General features: G+C 39.3%; 3 protein-coding genes across 5 annotated transcripts; 1 reads left to right on the top strand and 2 right to left on the bottom strand.

The window, feature by feature from the left end:
- Positions 1–1,195: 1,195 nt before the first annotated feature.
- tmem169b (transmembrane protein 169b) lies at positions 1,196–5,650 on the bottom strand. Of its 2 annotated transcripts, none has more exons than XM_010772036.1 (3): positions 5,604–5,650; positions 3,818–4,220; positions 1,196–3,301 (listed from the first exon to the last, which is right to left on the bottom strand). In XM_010772036.1, the coding sequence occupies exons 2-3, from the start codon at positions 4,089–4,091 to the stop codon at positions 2,667–2,669; spliced, it is 909 nt and encodes a 302-aa protein (XP_010770338.1). In that variant the 5' UTR covers positions 4,092–4,220; positions 5,604–5,650; the 3' UTR covers positions 1,196–2,666. The 2 variants fall into 2 exon arrangements, with proteins under 2 accessions (XP_010770338.1, XP_010770337.1); XM_010772035.1 differs by lacking the exon at positions 5,604–5,650 and adding an exon at positions 4,797–4,917.
- LOC104946247 (protein SIX6OS1) lies at positions 5,632–9,129 on the top strand. 2 transcript variants are annotated; one of them, XM_010772034.1, is made up of 14 exons: positions 5,635–5,768; positions 6,030–6,086; positions 6,179–6,305; positions 6,458–6,547; positions 6,643–6,830; positions 6,916–6,958; positions 7,055–7,163; positions 7,585–7,717; positions 7,824–7,888; positions 8,159–8,349; positions 8,431–8,566; positions 8,643–8,684; positions 8,769–8,796; positions 8,877–9,129. In XM_010772034.1, the coding sequence occupies exons 1-14, from the start codon at positions 5,717–5,719 to the stop codon at positions 9,002–9,004; spliced, it is 1,389 nt and encodes a 462-aa protein (XP_010770336.1). In that variant the 5' UTR covers positions 5,635–5,716; the 3' UTR covers positions 9,005–9,129. The 2 variants fall into 2 exon arrangements, with proteins under 2 accessions (XP_010770335.1, XP_010770336.1); XM_010772033.1 differs by having other exon boundaries at positions 5,632–5,768; positions 8,643–8,796.
- A 779-nt stretch (positions 9,130–9,908) lies between these two features.
- pfkla (phosphofructokinase, liver a) lies at positions 9,909–19,746 on the bottom strand. Its single transcript, XM_010772038.1, is given in 21 exon segments — positions 9,909–10,261; positions 10,350–10,455; positions 10,553–10,652; positions 10,765–10,876; positions 12,629–12,690; positions 12,783–12,947; positions 13,431–13,583; positions 13,685–13,772; positions 14,030–14,100; positions 14,193–14,372; positions 14,639–14,728; positions 14,833–14,958; positions 15,177–15,269; positions 15,648–15,743; positions 15,923–16,031; positions 16,114–16,158; positions 16,650–16,815; positions 17,407–17,596; positions 18,484–18,561; positions 18,677–18,750; positions 19,500–19,746. Coding segments are annotated over 21 exon segments (2,337 nt in total). The 5' UTR covers positions 19,585–19,746; the 3' UTR covers positions 9,909–10,113.
- Positions 19,747–19,972: the final 226 nt, after the last annotated feature.

A 19,972-nucleotide genomic window follows, 5' to 3' on the forward strand; every position in this document is an offset into this window, starting at 1 on the left:
ACTTAGTTCCGGTTTCCAGGGATACTTGGATAATTGTGCCGCATTCAGATATCAGACAGCACTTTACGAAGTGTTAGAGTTTGTTGGATACTAATGTAAAATCAGTATAGGTGTACTTTTTTAAGAAACATACCGCACTTGTATAAAGTAGATACAGTGTCGTGCTGTTCCCGAGAAGAAGAGTGCAATGAAATGTAATTATAGGATGTAGGTCAAACGCCCTCCAGCGTTGTACATTGCACACTGTAATGTGTGTCCCATAGCATAGTCTGTGCTTATTGTGTTAATAGACTGGTCTGGTACTGGTAGGCAGGATATTATAAATGTTATATCAGTATAAACAACTAAATACATAATAAAGAAATACTAGTAATGCAAATATATATAAAGCAACCTATCATTATTATTCCAGCACCATTTGCACTTTGCAACATTGTACCACTGTGTAACTGTTAAAGTTATATTGTGTTGTTTTTATACACTGTATATTAGTTGCGAAATGTTTATGGTAGTAACATATTTTAGTTAACCTTTGTTTAGTCTTGTTTTAGCTGTATGTCTATTTCTGTGCATGTATGTTTAGAAAAAAACACAACTGGAATCAAATTCCCGGAATGGGCACACGCTTACTTGGGAATTAAAGCTGATCCAAAAAATATGCTATAAATTATACAAATAAAAATAAATAAAATAGAAATAAACAAAATACTCAAAGTCTCCATAAAGCACCTTCTCCCCTCAAACTGTTGAATTATTTTTGATTTTTTTTGTCTTTGTTTATTAAAATGTTTTTCCTACATTAAGGTCTCTAAATGCTGCTTAAACTTTCTTTACACATAATACCTAAACCTCTTCATTTCCAGAACACTTTTTTTTTGGAGGACTTAACAAATTGTTTAAGCTTTAGCTCCCCACAATCAGACTTTAAAACTGGCCTTGTTGGTTCATGTGTGTTTTGGAGCATATGGATTTTCTTTACTTAACATCCCAGTGTAACACCAGGGTGCCAATAATCAGATCTAAAACACCCTGACCCCAGGGAGCTAGCTTCGTCTGTTGTCAGCCATTCAGGGAAATACTGTAAACTGACTGTTTTTCAAGACATTATCAACCTCCCATAAAACATCCCATTGTGTCTTGTTTGTTTTACCCCCAAAATGTCATAAAGTTGTGATGTAATGACATAAGACTTTATTTCATTTGTGTACTTTACTTTGCATTCTGTGGTCTCACAACATGTAACATGGAATAAAGACACAACCACTGATTAATGTCACTGTTTGTTTGAAACAAAATTGAATAATAAAACCAAACAAGGACTGATCATAAATATTTTTTAAAACAAATATTTTAACTATCTGATCAACTTAAACCAACAAAATCTGTTCATGATAACCATTTGCAATACATTTAGTGCCAGAGTATAAAACAAATAGCTAAAACAAAGACAGGAAGTGAGTAGTCTTAAATATATAAAATAAATTAAATCAACATTCAAATGTAACTGGGTGTAAATGTAACATGAACACTGGAAAATTACTTATTTTTTAAGTTGTGTGTGGAACAAAACTGTGAAGACAACACATGTAGTTTAAGATCACACACATCTGTGTTGATGGTGCCTTAAATATATGAAGAATGACAATGAAAACACATGACTACACCAGAGAAATGCCTAATTTGTCAGCTTTTTCTGACTATGGCTTCAAAAAATGGCTGGATTAACCTGCTGTTGATCCCTGTTCTTCTGTCTGTCAGAACACTGTAACACTATGTACTTAATGTGTGCACAAAGCAGCAACATTTAGATGCCCAGACACTAGTATTCGTGTCAGCAACTTGTACAATAAATGTTATTTGCACAATAGAAACAGGAAGAAGCACAAAGAAACAGGAAGAGGATGCATCTCTCTTTTTCCTGGTAGCTATCCCAAGTTACCAAAGACTTTGCGGTCACTATCCCAAATAACGGAACTAGCGGAACCACAGTAACTAAAGGAAATGCTAGTGAGGGTAAAGGGAAAAGTTGTCATGTTTCCCCCGGTGCTCATTATTTCAACAATATTGTTGTGGATGGTGCATACACCCAGATCAATCAGTAATAAAACACATTTAATAAAGCAAGTTCTGAACCCATTGTTTCCTGTTAGTAATCCAGCCTTACTTCAAATACAAATTCACAGATTATGATGACTTTACATACAAGCATTTGAAATGCATCCAGTGTTTTACATCAGTGCGCAGCTCTGTGAGCACATACATTTAATTACAGATATTTACAGATGAAGTGGAACTTGGTGGAACTTTCAGGCCTCCAACAACATATGGAGCAGTGAACAAGGTGAGATTACCCAAACTTCACTACAGGAGGCACTGAGGCCTTAAAATATCAAAAAGTTATAAGAAGGATAAAGTTGTTGGAGGATAACCATAACAACTTAAAAATAACAAAAATTACCACTCGCATGCTTAGAGGAATAATTTATAGTGGCCTGGATCCCATGATGCATAATAGATCTGAATTTTGGAACTATTCAGGTAGTCTTTGATCATCAATTACAGAAAAGCTTTCAAGTACTTCCCCATAAGCGACTCTAACTTTCTTGCGTATCACTTGGATTTAGGCCTACTCCTATATGTGCCTTGCACCTCAGCATACCACCACTTCACACTGATGAGGTCTGGGCGAGTTCACTGGGGGCCTTGCTATGCAGAGTGCCACAAACAGTATCAGAGTCAATAAGCTCTACTATGCTGTAGGGGGAACAGTCCTCCAGTCCCAGCTTCCCACAGGCCCAGCCACAGAAACCTTTCTCCATATCTCTGACATCCTGCCACCACTCACTGAAGGCCCAGGACACCTGCACCACGGCAGAGTACAGAGCCAGGGACAGCGCCATGGGCATGATGAGCATGGGGTAGAAGATGATGAGGAAGGGGCATATTGTAATCTTGTGCCAGAACGTCCGCTCCTCATTGTACACCAGGAAGACATTGTACCAGGTAAGAGTGCCGTAGTAAAAGGAAGTGATGAAGGAGAGGAGGAAAATCACAGGAGCGCAGGAGAGGCTCCACAGGACGACATGGGGTCCCTGACACACGCCTAAGCCGCAGTTGCGTTTGTAGCCTTCCCCTGCCTCACATTCTGCGTCGAGACGTTCCTTTGACTTAGCCAGATCCCTGATTTCCTTCTTTGTCAAAGTGAGGTGAATGTCCACCAGCTGACCCTTCTTCTTTCCTCGGGTGATGGTGCCTGTTAGGGTCACGTAGCGGCTGTCTGGAGGAAGGCTCCACCCTTCTTCTGTTAAGAGATTATGAAACAAGAGACAGTTACCTTTATCACAAACAGCTAAATGAAAAGCCAACAAGAAGAACATGTGGTAAACTCACATTCTTGCTCTTCAGCTGTAACCATCATTTATATAGGTCAATTCACAACATACGCCTAACCTTTCCCTGCCGCAATTTTCCGGTCTAAGAGTTTGAAGTAATGCTTCAAGTGTGTGGGGGTATGAGTGTATATTTATGATCATTCCAATTAGCTAAATGGATGTTGCAGGGAAAGTGGCCTACAAGAAAGAGGCATGGATACAAGCATGTGCTTTTGACGCAGCCTTAGTCTTTTTTCCCTGTCAAATTATGTTATCCTTAAAATGGCCATATGCTAATAACAAATACATCAATTATTCTTTCGTTTTATTATGTAGTCAATATGCATGGTGTAAATTGCACAGTAGACTGTATGTCAAACACACCACCTAACTTTCCTTCTGTGATAATAATGGCACTTCTTGATATTGAAAGACAAGTCTCTCACCTTCTCCTGTAGGTGTGCAGAGGAATTTGGCTCCCTCCTCCGTGCTCCTTTCTGCTCCCTCCTCACTGCCTTGGTCCTCTCCAGAGCCCCTCTCCATTTCAGAGTGGTAAACAATAATGGACTCTGGACGCTGGTCTTTCTTCTTCCTCCTCTTCCTCCTTATGTGGGCTCCCACTTCTCCATCGGCCACATGGTTCCCTGACATCTCTGATCTTAAGGAGATCATCTGGGAGCTGCCTTCTCCCTCAGTTTGGGGCTCCTCTAGCTGGGCCATGCTCTCCTCTGATCCTGTAAGACTCTTCGGCTACTTTATGATGGGCTATATATGAAGACTAATATTGAAGATCTGAGCAGCACAGACTACTCATTATGTTCAAAAGTTAAATCTAGGGAAGATTTCAGGCTGGATGAAAAAGCACAAACACACACACACAAACAGAGAGAGAGGCATTAAAGAACAGCCATGGTTTTTTACTGTCACAATAATACACTCCTCTATGTAGAGTGAGCCTGGCCTAGATTCTGCAGAGGCGTTTTTTACACATATACCAAATATACAAAATCTCACATTATCTTTGATATGGAATTATACATATAGAACCAGACAGACGAAATACAGATAACAAACGAGGCGTAAATGAATTCTTCAAATGGGGGTTGTCATTCTTTTGCATGCCAGGACAACGATATCCTACTCTGAGTAAATGTACCGCGAGCTTGATCTGTTTACACCATCCTGTTTCCTTTACAGACAAAATGAAAAAGTACACAATTAATTGACGGATGGAGTTGTTTTCGAGACAAATGCTTAATTTCATTGGTGGGGGTGGAATCGAAAAAACAACCCATTCTTCAGACAGCTGATCCCTTCCCATTTAAATCCCACCCATGTCCGCTCTTTTGTCTGCAGAGTGCCGACGCCAGCCGGCGAACAGCATGTAATCTAAATAGAAGTGCAATTCAAATGTAATCTTCTTACCTTTAAAATGTTAGACAAGAGCCGGGTAAATAAACTTAACCGTGTGTGGATAAATCACTGGAAGACCCCACACATCACAAGGCTGTATTTTTGCCGATACACATCATACAGATGCGCTACGCAAAAATGATTTCCAGAATAGCACTAAACCCGCCCCTCCAGCCTCCAGCCCTCTATCCCACCAATCCTGATCCGTGATCCTCCTGATTGACATCATGTGGAAAATGATGGAGGAAAAGCATAGTGAAAGCACTATTTTAAGCACCGTATGTATGCCCTTAAAACGTTGGAAATAATAACCCACAAAATGAATAGATTACAAATAATCTTATATAATAACCTATTGTACACACTATGAATTTGTATTGCGTCAGTTTAAAAACGTTAGCCTATGAATACTTGTATAATGCAACACAACATACTAGGCCATAGGCTTGGCTTAATACATGTTTTGGGTACAAAATATATATTAAAATATATTAAGAAATGTATAGCAGTATCGCTATGGTGGTCACTAACTTTCACTTAAAGCAAAATGTACAATACATTGTTAATGAAGTGTTTTAAAAAAAAGCCATGGGCAATTGTATGATGGCCCGAAAACGTTTGCTAGCTTAAATGTCCACTCCAAAGCTAACTAAAGGTAGCCAGCTTAACTTGAATGACACAGTATCTTTAGGTTCGCTTAGTAGGCCTACATTATTTTAAATCTGGCTTCCCAAACCGATCTTAACTGTAATAGAGGCCACAGAATGAATGTATGGTATTTTCCTCAACGACCAAGTTATTTAAAACTTTGTATTTTACTTGGAAGGAGCTCAAAGAACCGTGCGCAGCTTCAGTCTCCTAACGTCTGAGCCGTTGACAGCAGCAGCCCGCCCCGCGTGAGCTAACGTCGCTAATATTAGCCTGGTGTCAAAATGAACGACCAATATTCACTTAATAATATTGACAGCCTCCTCTTTCAGTTCGGTGAGTTTACATTTTAACTTAATTGTATGTTAAAAGTTGTGGTTTTGTTTTCAAATGATGTCATTAGCATGGCATGCAAGTTTAAAGTTATCTAATGCTAGCTGCTTTGCTAATGGATTTCACTAGAAAGCCAGTTTTGGTGTTGGGCTTTTAATAAACCGGAGCAAATTCAATCGAAGTGATAATTACAATTATTCATAATAATACTGAAAAGGATAATTGTCATTTTTAAATAAGGTCACTATTGTTTGTATTTTATAGCTCTTCAAACTCGGGAGCTTTCCCAAAAGAAGAATGACATCGAACAACAAATTAAAGGTAAGGTTAATGATAACAAATAAACTCTTAGTTTACAATATAGTGTATGTTTTGAAATTGTATCTTTGAAGTGCTTACATTTTTGTGAACAGTTTGCAGAGCTGACACTGCTGAGAGGAGGTCTTGCATTCAAACAATCCACAGTGAAATCCAGAAACTTGAGGAGGGAATCAGGGTGAAGCAGAGCACTGTGATACACAATAAGGCTAATGCTAAAAGGTATGATGTTGACTAGGTAATGCATGAGACAAACTATGATGAACCAAGTTGATACTTAACCAAAATGTACATATAACTTATTATTATTATTATTAGCAGTGCGGGGAAGTGTGGATATAATATATTTCTGATTGTCATCCATGTAACTTTAGCATGAAGGCAACCAACAGCCTGCTTCTTCAGTATGAGCAGTCACTCAAAACAGAACTGGAGAACGGAAAAGACAGCTATAACCGTGACATGTGGGTTCAGTTAACTATGTTGTTTGCATTTAATTTATTTTTTGGGGTGCCATAATAAACCAAGCTGAATTGTTCTTTATTTGTATCCCAAAAAGAGAAGTCTACGAACAGAGAATTGCAAGTTACAGGAAGATATTCCAGTCACACAAAGAATATTATTGCCAAAATCCTCTTGCTCAAATACTCCTTGGGCTGCGGGCTGAAAAAGAAGAGATTGAGTCTAGGATCATGGCTTGTGATGATCAAATAACAATGAAACAGAAGCAGCTGGACCATCTCACTGGTAATACACTTTTAATAGCATAACTTGCTCTGGTAAGATATATTTACAGCTCCTGATACTGTTAATTGAATTTCTGCCTGACCAGGTCCAGTAATTTATTCTTCTTCCCCGGAGAAATTACCAGACAGGTATCTTTCAGTGAATCTTATAAATATCACAATGACAAAAAGCCATAGCAAAGAAAAGTTCAGTTTTTCTCCGATTGAGTTGATTTTTCCTTCTAGTGTTTCTGACCAGCACCCCATAGCACAAGCAGAGAAACAATTAGATCCTCAGGCAGAGGATGAGAATTCTTCCATTGACATCTCCTCTCTTCATCTCAACCAGACAAAGGTACTTGGATACATCAAACAACAGTACTAACGGAATCCTAGAGCTGACCAAATTCTAGCAATTATCAAATGTAAAAGTTGAAACAGGCCCTATAGCCACTAACAAAAAGCTGGACACATCATGCATTTGATCATGAACCTTACTGAGACAAAAGGTAGAGCACACATTATGCCACTTTTAGGTAGTGATTATAATAATTGTATTATTTATACTTTTCTATTATCAACTTTAGTATTAATTTAACTCCCTTTTGTTGGAACAACATTTTTGTAGATCATTATAATTCTATTCTAGTATATTTTATTAAGATTCACTACTTTTGAAATTCTTAGTTTGGTCAATTGCTTGTAAAGAACCTTTTTAATATGATTTGTTTCGAAATGTGCTATGTAAATAGTGTTTCATTATTGATTGATTTCAGTCTGGCCATAAAGCGTCAGTCGAGGCAAATGATGAAGACTTTTCTGAGGAAAATGAGGTCCAGTATACGACGACCTGCAGCTCTTCCCCAGAGAAAGACAACGATGAGCGGTGGTCATCTCATCCATTGGATGGTAAGTAGAGTAAAGCTCCCTACGCATTTCAATTAATAAAAACACTTTATATGCGACATTTGCATATTTATGTTTCAAACCCATCAGCAAACATTTATTTCTTCAGAACAAATACCGCAAGATGAGATGCACACTGAGGAGCAGGAAACTGGACAAGAGGATCAGGTCTTGGTAGGTTATTTTTTCTATAATACTTTGTACCCCTAAAAACAACAGTGTCATGTTGTGTCATAATAGGAACTAAAAGTATTATTAATAGATTAATGGCATTTTTTTGTAATCTGTCCCAAGAAGTTTATCAACTTTATGGAATTTTAAAAAATTGTGAGCGACGGCTCTCTCAAGAATCAATCTCAACCAATCAATAAATACCAAGGATAATCACATACGGTTAACAGTTATCATATTATGCGTTAAAGAGATTTTTCTGCATATGAACAGCAAACCAATGTGTCGGATGTGGGGGAAGGAGTGGAGGCTGATGTGGGGAAAGAGGGCGCTTCAGATGAAGAGCAGCCACCGAGCGAAAATGAGGACCTTGGTGCTTTCCATCAGACATCTAAAGAGACGCATCCTCAGTCCTCCGTGGCAGAAAGGCCAGCTGTGTTTTCCACCCCAACGTTCCCATTTAAGTAAGGCTTTTTGAATTGTCCAATACTTTGAATTATTGTCAAGACTGCCACTAAAAACGATGTTTCATTTGCTCACTACAGCTTTAGCCCTGCCGCCTCCCCACAGCCAGGCTCCACTGACACCAAATCTCCAGCTTTCCTGTTCTCTCTGCAGTCTGACCCCAGCACCACAGGCTTCTCTGGGTTTGGATTTGACGTGGGCATGTCACAGGAAGAGGTGAGGAGTGGGCAAAAGAAAGAGTGATTTAACAGAAATAACTTCTCTTGTTTATTACATCTTATTTTCTTTACAGGACTCATCTTTCGCTTTCACCAGCCCTTTTTTTAATGAAAAGGTACTGCATTTGTACTTTTATCCAACTATATTTTATACAATACTACTCAAACTAAAATATCAAACTGTGTGTATATTCTTTCAGAAAACCACAGAAACAAAGTCTGCATCTGGTAAGTCTCAAATCAAATGACTTTAATTTAGAGATGTGTATAACCTGCTTTGAACTACATGTATGTGTATCATTTTGCAGGTCCCGAATTTCTGTTCGGCCAACCAGAGCAAAGTGAAGACTTCCATTTTGGCTTCAGCTCCAACAGCCCTCAGACAACGAACAAAAATACAACCAGGGATGAGTTTCCGTTCTCATTTAACTTTTGAGATGTGTAGAAACAACATTTAAATACTGAAAATGGTGTTTCTGAGAACACTTTGTTACCTGTTTTCTTCTGTAATGTTCTTAATTAAGCTTAGGGAAAGGTTCATGGTTTAACACCACCACGTTAAATGGTATGTATTTTATTTTAATTTTTTTTTATTAAATGCAACTTAAAACCTTATTTTAATAACTATTCACACAACAAAGAACATGTTGTAACAGTATTAACTGTTGATAGACCTTTAATGGGAAAAAAGCAATATCAAAATAATACTCAAATGTGTTCATATTCCTTTTCAGTTTTCCATATTGTAAGTACAGTAGTTGTGAAGTTGGTTACATGTTGAAATAAACTTCAGAAATGTATAAATTAAATGTTACTTTCTCTGGTCCCATGAGTCCCTTCCTGACATTAGGTAAGTTAAGGCAAGACACTATGGGCAAAACATGTCCACTTTCATACCCACATTTTTGTTAGTCATATTTCCATTCCAATGTTCAGATTTCTGTTCTGCAAATTATATATTAAATAATATAATGAGTCATTTGACTTTAAAAACATACTTCAGAAAACTTAAAAAATACAAAAAGAATTAGGTAATCCAATCGGAAAGTCTAAAGGAGATATCTGTCGGTTAAACATGTAGCCCTATTCTTCATTTGAACTTGATTCAGAATCTCAAACCAAACAGGACTAATTATTAAATGTTTGTGCAAATGATAGAAGATCTCATTTTGAGCTTGATAACATGAACATACTTATTTCACTTAAGGTTCCTGATCAGATTATTTCTTAAACTCAACATACTTAATTTAAGTTTTACTGTATGGCACACTTGATTGTCTTTTAATGGCAGTGATTTGACAACAAAAAAAGGTTTGTTTGGCAAAAAGAGGAACACAATCTGCAATAAATGAATACCTGAATTTAATCTTTACATTTAATGTACTGAAGCTACTGTGATACTGACAAGACTGACAATCAATGCTGGTCTTAAAAGTATTCAGTATTGTTAACATGAACAACTGTGAAATTGAAAGTAGTCTGCAAATTAACAAAGGCAGGACAGATAAGGGTTAGTGCAGAGAGTTTACTGTAGTTTCAGAGAGTCTAGAACCCGGAGTCCATGCTGATGGAGCGTTGGTTCACATGTTGAATCTCTCCTGGGACATATTCACCGAAGCTGGTTTGGTACTTGGCCAACATTTTCAGCATTGGCCGCAGATTAATCCACCACTGGACCTTGGGCATCCGGTGCCTGAAAAACATAAACCACATGTTTTTATTAAGACTGAATCATAATTTACTCTTCTGTTATTTGACATGAAAGTGTTGAGATTGCTTACTCAAAATCAGTCACATCCTTGAGTTCAGTGACGGGGTTGAAGGAGATCACCTTCCTGTTGAGACCGAGCACGCATGCTGTTTCTGGAGAGTTAGCGAACACGCGTCCTGGTGGGGAAAAACAGTGGAATGATTCAATTGTGGCGTTTTAACTTTGGGTTTCTGAGCAATTTTTAATATAAACTGACTTTATATAGTGCATTACCTTGTCGGAAGTTTTCAGTTAATTTAGCTGAAATCCACTCGATTGCCTTCATGCCCAACTTAGTGCCAAAGTTTCTATCGAATGGGGAAGGTGCTCCACCCTGAATTATAAACACAAGTGAAGAATACATATGTTGCAAGACTCTTCCCAGGATATGAGTGATATGTTATATTGCCACTGTAACAGAAGTCATTGGTGGATGGCTCTTGTACCTGCTGAAGGTGTCCCAACACATTGACCCTGCAGTCAAAGATGCCCTTCCCCTCTGATGTATACAGCTTATGGATGAAATCTGTGGTGTAGTTCTCATGGCATTTCTCATTCCTGTTATGACAGAGAAAATTATCAACAAAGGAAAAACCTGTTCTGACAGTATTTCATGTAATAATAATAATAATAATAGATTTAATTTGTTAGCGCTTTTACAGGTGCTCAAAGACGCTTTACAGATAATAGTGAAGAAAGAAAGAAAAGAGAAGAAAGGAACAACAAATAAATATATAGTTAAAGTTAAAGTCAAATAATACAAAAACAATCACACATGAAAAGCCAGATTGAAGAGGTGAGTTTTTTGAAGGTGGTGAGGTCGGTGCAGTCTCTGATGGGTTGTGAGAGTGAGTTCCAGAGGGAGGGGGCAGCGACGGAGAAGACTCTGTCCCCCCAGGTCCGGTGATTGGTGCGGGTGGGGATGGATAGGAGGTTGGCTTCTGATGAGCGGAGGCAGCGGGAAGGGGTGTGGTGGTGCAGCAGGTCTGTGAGGTAGGGGGGGGCCTGGTTGTTGAGGGCTTTGTAAGTTATGAGGAGGACTTTGAAGTGGATTCTTTGACGGACGGGGAGCCAGTGGAGGTTCTGGAGGATGGGAGTGATGTGGTCTCGGGAGCGGGTGTGGGTGAGGAGGCGGGCAGCAGAGTTCTGGATATGTTGGAGTTTATTGAGGAGGTTGGATGGTATGCCATAGAGGATGCTATTGCAGTAGTCGAGTCGTGAAGTGATGAATGCATGAATCAGGGTTTCAGCAGCAGAGGAGGAGAGTGATGGGCGGAGACGGGCAATGTTTTTGAGGTGGAAAAAGGCGGTCCTGGTGATGTGATTTATGTGGTGGTTGAATTTGAGCTGACTGTCGAAAATGACTGTAGTGATATATTGTTCCATAAACACAGTACAGTATGTTCTTAAGATTGAAGTAAAAAAAAAAATATATATCTCTATAGTATTTTCCCCTTCTTGTGTGGCTCTAAGGATGGTACTTTGTTCCAGACAAAAATATATTTATTTACATTTGGCAGCTCCTATGGAGGTTCTATGAGGAAGTTTGGGATATCGGTCATAGTTTATAACATCACCAAAAACAATCCTGAATTTAAATAAATCATTAGTCAGGTTTTATGAGGATGTTTTTTTAGTAGGTACATTTTTTATCACATTTTATTGAAACCTATCATAAAACTCTTCCCTCTGTAGCCTATTTTTTGTCCAACACTGAACTGGTTGCAGCAGTGGAGTGCTGGTACAGAGTCGGCTCTGGTGCAAAGATAGGAGGAACCCAGCCTGAGATCATAAAGCTGCGCAGAATCAGGTAATAAACCAATGATATAATTATGCTGGTGTCCTACTTTCTGTTTCTTGCAGGACGCTGCGCCCTAAAGGAGGAACATGTGCGAAACAGAGCGGCCTCAGGGCACTGGGGGATATTTACGTTTATTGTTGTTAGAGCCTGTTATGTTTTAGCAGGAAAGGATAGTCAAATAAAAATCTGATTGTCTCGACCAAACCTCCTCTCTTTCCTTCATTGTCAACTGAGTGAGAGCAGGACACGGGTTCAAACTAAATCCACTTGCAAAAAAAAGCTGAGAACCAATCATTCTTAGAATACGTCATTAAGAGTAAAACATTTCAATGTTTCGAGGAAGCTTTGAAATATTTAGTACAGCCCAAAAGAATACTAATTTTCCCTCAGCAGTATTCTATTTTCAGCAAATATTAACATGCAAACCTGTTAAACTAAGTAAAAACACTTTCTTGGTTAGCTTCTTCATTTCATAATAGTCTCTGTATGGCTAAATTAATGTTGTGCACCTCAGTACTAGACCCCGCTGGATGTCCTTCTTCATCTTTTCAGCCAAATGCTGCACGTTGGTCTGTCAAAAGGAGAGATAATTAAAGAGACGGAGAGATTTGAACATTATTGACAAAATAGAATACAGCAGAGCATTTCTTGTTTTAGACTCACCGTGAGGTCGTGGATGTTGAAGGGGTCTTCAAAGATGTAGGCTGCGTCCGCTCCCACAGCTATGCCAGTGTAGGTTGCCAAATATCCACAGAAGCCCCCCATAGTCTCCACCACAAACACCCGTCTCTTGGTCCCGGTGGCAGACTGCTTGATCTTGTCGCAGCCCTGAGTAACAAATCAAAATGGCAGAGTGAAAGGAGAGATTAGCAATTGAAGGCAGGGTCAACATTGTAGAAGTGGAGTTTTATTTTATTGGTATAACCCTCACCTACACAATACTGTGCACAGTTTAAAAGCCCATCATGCAACGTCTAGAAAGACCAGTAGTGGAAGTGTATTTTTTACATTAATTACCATGTGTCGTGCTAAAATGTGGACTTTGCTATTGATTAAATAAAAAGGCATTGGAAGTAACTAGAGCGTGTCTCTGATTCCCTATCCTTCAAAGTTTAAAGATAAAAACTATAGGTGTAAATACTGTCACCTCTGTTTCAAACAAAGAATACAGAGTTGAGATGTATCGTACTAAGGACGGCAGCTCATATTACTGTATATTTGAGGTGTTCTGGCTTGATGCAGTCTCTATTTGTGTTAATCCTCTTGAAAAATGGAATTGACACTGTTAATTTGTTGCCTGCTCAGCATTACCTGCATGGCAGCATTGACGGCCGTGTCTGCTCCCAGGCTGAAGTCCGTTCCCGGGACGTTGTTGCTGATGGTAGCAGGGATTACACACATGGGGATGCAGAGCTCATCGAAGAGACCCCGGGCTTCAAACAACTGCAACACTCCTGCGTACCCCTTTAAAAGTCACCAAGAGATAGAATGAAAAACCTCTTTGATGTTACATTGTCAGTAAAACATATTACACAAGTTCAGTCTTTGGGAGTTCTGTCTTATACCTCGAACCCTCCAATTACAAGCAGAGCTGAGATGTTAAACTTTCTGATGGTTTCCACAATCCCCTCCATGTTATTGTTGGGAAGAGTTCTGAAAAAGCGCATAAAACAGAGGTGAAAAAACTCTTCAGAGGCCCTCTAACAAGTCTATGTCATAGAACACTTGTTAGTTGGAAGTATAGCACATTCTGTGAGAAGGTGTACGTTGTAATACTGTCTAATTGAAGCCTGCATCAATTATTGCTCAAAAATATATGGCTATGTCCAAAATCCCAGAACCTAATGAAAGTACAAAACGAATCTGTTGCAGTAATATGTTTAAATTACGGAAATTGTTCTGTTGCTCACCGTTTTGTCCCCAGCAGTGAGCCCCCTTGCCCTGTCCAGCCTGCAACACTGTGCCATCCCATCTCCAAAACCTGCAGACAGACAGCAGAGAACAGTCTCCTCACAGTTCCACACAGATAACTTGTTGTTGTTGTGGTGTAGATGTAGAGGTAGACTCCCTTACGTTTCCATTGGCAAGTCCCTGAAAGCCGTTGTGGACAGCGTAGACCTTGTGTCCTTTAGCGAGCGCCAGCCTCACCGCAGAGCGCCCCGCTGCGTTCATCCCTGAAGCCGGAGCCCCCACGTTCAGGATAGCCAAGGAGAAGTTGCTCTGAGGCAACAAGAGTCGGATATTAATAAGCATGTTTGTGCTTAACCTTTGTAATTATGTGGTAAGGATACTACTGAATATATGTGTGTGTGTGTGTGTGTGTGTGTGTGTGTGTGTGTGTGTGTGTGTGTGTGTGTGTGTGTGTGTGTATATATATATATATATATATATATATATATATCTTGTGTATGATAAACATAATTTGAGTGGATGTTAAATGTATAGAAGGTACTTGCACATGTGTTGATCTACAGTGCATCAAGGCTGTTTTGTATTAAATTAAAAATGATTCTAGCTATTTCATATACATGAAAAACATCTCACCCTCCACGCAGTTTGATAGCCTCATCAAACCTCTTCTCGTTCATGGCTGTCTGCACCAACTTAGTCTGCAAATAATGGTACAGTTGAAAAACACAGCAACCTCCCTATGCTTGTGAGTATGTCTAATGAAATCAATTCTAAAATAGATAAGAGTGACAGACTGACTCACCATCTCCACACACTCCATCAGAGGCAGACGAACAGCCTGGTTACCTGACAGACCGATGACACAGGCTGGGGTGTCAGGAGTGGCATCCATCAGGGCAACCACCGCCTCCACCCCCAACTTAGAGCTCTGAAACACAAGAGACTCCACACCGTTAGAGGGGGGCCTCCTGAAGACTTGATATTTCAGGTACTGTGTGACTGATGTGTGTTTTCGTAGGCCTACACTGGGTTGTCTCATTACAATTTTGGATTAAAAGCAGTAATATAACCTTTAAAATTGTTTAAACATGTTTGTTTTTTTGCCATAATCAATTTACATGTACATTTGTATGTTGTCCTACTCACCAGTATTCTGTCAAACGCAGAGGGGGTTCCTCCTCTCTGAACATGGCCGAGGACTGTCACTCTGGTGTCATAGCCGAGCCTCTGTACCACCAGCTGTAACACACATGGAAGAATTTCAGTTTGTTGTTGGCTTGTCATTGACCACCCATTCACACCGTAGAAGATAATCGTACTTTACAAACATTTGAGATAAAACTTTGAACAAACTGATATCTTCCAGTTTAAAATGTGCCTTCATAATCTTCAATATTCAATTCAACCAGATAAGTGATGCTGTTTGCCCTCATTGTTCCTTGTGAAGGTTGATGGAAGCGATGAAATGTTGCACTGGTGCCTTTCACGTGGAGAGAGCACTGAGACATATTGATCAGTTAGTTAATCTTTCATTGGAGAGGAGTGGAATTTGGTGTGTTGGTAGGAGGAAGAATGAGCAGCTCAACTGAGGGGAAACACTGAGATCTTAAAACTTACTTCTTTTACATAAGTTGAAGTGATGGGCTTGCCATTTCTGTCAATGGCTCCTTCTGCGAGGATTACAATGTTGAGTCTTGACCCAGTTGTGCGGCTCTTGAGGTCAAAAATTAAGAAAAACAGAACAAGCAGTAGGTCAGTAAGCTTTATCCCTGAAATGCTTGTAGATCAAAGAGCATGTTTATTAATCCCCTACTTTAAAACCCTCTCCTGTGAAAACACAAATGCCTGGGGCGAATATATACTGTTTGTTTTGACCTTTTCGTTCATCTTACCCCCTCTAGACGGGCACACATCTGGTCTTCCCAGCCTTCCTGGGGAGGAGCCTCTGGAATGAAGAGCCAGTCTGCCCCAGAGGCCAGTGCTGACACTAGGGCCAGATATCTGGAGGGATATCACGATCATTAGCTTTATCCAGTGGCAGTATGTGAAGGATAGACAAATTGGTCAAAGTGTTACTACTCACCCACAGTGTCGCCCCATAACTTCCAGAACAAATGTGCGCTGGTGGCTGGAGGAGGTACACAAGATTTATAATGAAACAAAACATTTTGCAGCCTGCCAAGATCTAAGGGAGCAAGTCCAGGCAAGACCACATGCCAAAGAGGCTTGAATGGGACTGGGTTAGAACACGGTTGCATTCCAATTACTTATTACAACATGCAGGTACATACACATATTATGGTAAGTCTGATAAAGTCTGAAAATTCTCATGAGACAGATACTGTTGCTATATATTTGAAATGATCTATATTAATATTATAATACCAACTAATTATTTTCAAAAATCATTTTTTTAGGGACTAATCGATTAATCATTTCAGCTGTAGTTTGATACCATCTATCACAGCTATAAGTATAAACTGTATATTTCCCACTGCGTTATTGTTGCATCTTCATATTCTATAACTTATTTAGTAAGAAGGGATCTCATTATAATTGCTTTGATGAAATACCATCTGCTTTTGTGCTGCCACTGTTCAATGTCACTCGGTGCCTGACCTTTGTGCTGTTGTCATGATAGCATCAATTATCTCCATGATGCGGTGCAGAGCAGAGTCGACTCCGATCGTCATGTCCGTGCCGCAGAAGTCGTTGTCGATGGAGCCCACGAGCCCCACGATGTTCAGGTGGCCATGCTGCTTAGCCAGAGTGTCTGTGATTCTTCCTGAAGAGACACACGTGCATTGTTATAGATATTATTCTAGCAGCTTACAATTTAACACACCAGAACAAGATAAAATCATTACTTCTGTATCAAGTGTTGTTTCAGAGGACATTCGGCAACTGCCAACGTTTGTTCAGCTTGTTTCTCTAAAAACACAGTATTTAAAATCCCTAATCTGGATAAAATATATATTTAAAAAAAAAACATTAGCTTTTTTAATATAAATATGTGGGTTGCAACTGAATAAAAAGTGAATTTAGGACCGATTCTGGCAAAACAACTAAAACACCTGCCAAAGGTGATACGTCTCCATTTTGGGCCACCAAATGAAACGGACCGTTTACTTTAATTAAAATAACAGATATCTTTAGGTCTAAGGGTTCTTGGAAATATTTGGAATAAGATAACAATTTAACCGAATATATATCATAGGTGGAGTTAGTTTTTTAGACATTTTAGTGGAAATGTTAAATTATTATATAGGACTTTTTAGCATAGAAATTGTATGTACCATGCTGTGGCCAGAATGCAGTAAAAGTACATAATTAGGGTAAACTACACAGTGACAAGTGGACAATGAGATCACGTCACCTTTCTGTACAAGCTCCTCCAGCAGACTGCTCCACTCGCTGCGGAAGATGTTGGCTCCGGTGAGGCTGCCGTCTCCGCCACACACACACAGGTTGGTGATGCCTTTCTTCACCAGGTTGAAGGCAGCAGCCAGCCTACCCTCACGAGTTGTGAAGGCCTTGCATCGGGCGCTGCCTATCACAGTCCCACCCTGCAGAGGAGATTACACACAAACAAAATCAAGACTAACAGGACATAGTAATCTGTCACTGAAATCATGTGCTGCAAAGATACAGAAATATTTCCTTTTGCTCAACGTCCTGATGGTGTTGTTAGATAAATCAGATGTCTGGGGTGGAAGATTAGAAACAGAGCTAGATCACAAGCAGTCATTCCAGATTTATTTCTGTTTTAATGCCGAGTGAAACCTGCCATCCACTTGCTTTACAGCGAGGTTACTAAGTTGTGGATGGTGACCCCCAGGAAAAAGGGACGCAATAATAAACTAGGGGGTCCTAAAAACTATTAGCATAGTTAGTAGGAAAAATCACATTCTGCTACATAAAAATTGTTAATTTCGAACACTAAAAGTTATTCAATTGAAACAGCCTTAAAGAGGGGACATTTACTCTTGTTTGAACTGCTCAAAATTCATAAACATCAAACCTAAGACAACTTGTAAATTGAAAAATTGCTAAGGGGTCACCAGCACACAAGCTAATAAACAGTGCAATACAGAGTTTGTACATGTCTGGATACTATGCAATGCAAAGGGGACAGTTGGATAGCGTATAATGAAAAGTAACTTTCCAATTATTCAACTAATACGGCTGAGAGCACATGCAGCAAGGCCCCTTACCAGGGTATAACCAGAATTAGACAGGCAGGAAGAGAAGAGATGAGAGGAGATGGATTAAATCATAAAATTCCTAGTAAATACATGAAAAGGAAAGAGAAAAACAGAGATATTTTAACCACAATGAATAGAAAAAAATATAAATCAAGATACAATTAATGCAGGATAGGTGGAAACCTGTAAATAATTATAGCTAGATTCACCACTGCTGTCAAGGGATTGATGATGTTGTTTTAACCCACCAGTTGGATGATGTTGGTCACACTCTGCCAGTGTGCTAGTTTGATGTTGTCTCCCCCATCCACCAGGCCCTGGTATCCCTGAAAAGTAATTTCCAATGGTGTGTTACTGTTAAAAATAGCAATGTGGGCAAGTCAACAAGAATAAAGAGCAAACTCCATTTTTATTAGGGTCATATTAAAGAAACTTGTTTACCTCATAAATAAGATAGACCTTGGCCCCCATATAGATGGCCATTCTGGTCATAGCTCGGACAGCAGCATTCATCCCTGGAGAGTTTAATGAAATGATTAGATTCACCTCTGTTTCTCATTACACACAAGCTGTTTGCAAAAATAACCGTGCATGTGCAATCAAACAATGGATATGACTTAATTATTTCTCATTGGGCAAAGGTGCCACCCACTCTGTGGAAATAGTAACAATGACCTACAAGCATTAGTTGAACGGTCCCTACCACTCTATGAGGTACAGGAGGTAGAATATTTTGATTTTAAATAAAGTAATTGTACCACAGTGTAGAAACATTCTGCTACAACTTAGTAAAAGTCCTGCATCACTAATTTCACTGTATTGAAAGTATAACACATGAATCATATACTTGAAAACGTACAAGTTAAAGTATTATATAAGTAAGATTATGTGCCATCATTAATTTGTTTGTTATATTGTGTTGTGTTAACCCTAATATGCAAACTATCAGTAACTAAATGCATGTAGTGCCTGGTATAACAAATTCTATTTTTAAGTCAATAAGTTGTAGTGGAGAAGAAATATGTAAGTAGGAAAACATTCTAGTACTCATGTACGTGAAATTGTTCAGGAATTGGGTAATATAATTAGTAATTACGTTATTTTTAGACTGCTCATACACGACCTTTGACCTTTAATCTATGCCTTTGACACACGAGCCGATGTCCAATGTTTACATTTGTTGCAAAAAGTAAGCTTAATATCAACGTTTACTTAAAGAATGGCTGTATAAACTAACTGTAATATGTGTTTTGTTTAAAGTCACCTTGTGCATCTCCACCGCTGGTCAACACGGCCATGGCTCTACCAGCTCCCGTCATCTTCAGCTTCTCCAGGTCAATGGAGTTCATTTTGACCCCTCAGTTTGCTACAGTGAAACCGGGAGAAAAACTAAGAAATATCCGTTAGCTAGCAAAATAAAGCGGTCCTTAAAGTAACGTTCAGGTTGTTCATCCAGGTGTCGCTTCCTTGTTGGCAGTAAACTGACTCCATGGACTGTGTACATAAGCCATAGATATAAGCGGATGTCAGCTACCAGAGCGTGCATGACTCCGCCCTGCAGAGTGGGCGTTAGTTTATCATCCAGTGTCCTGCAGAGGAGTCCCCGAACACCAAAGAGGAGCATGCAGCTGGGAGCGCCTCCAACAATACGCGCATACTCCCGAGTCTTGATTTCTAAGGCAAAGTGTTGTATTAAAACGTTATGCTTTGCTCTTTATAGAAATATATGATATCAAG

The sequence above is a fragment of the Notothenia coriiceps genome, unplaced genomic scaffold (genome assembly GCF_000735185.1).
Source record: "Notothenia coriiceps isolate Sejong01 unplaced genomic scaffold, NC01 NC01_scaffold00010873, whole genome shotgun sequence".
Taxonomy (NCBI): Eukaryota; Metazoa; Chordata; class Actinopteri; order Perciformes; family Nototheniidae; genus Notothenia; species Notothenia coriiceps.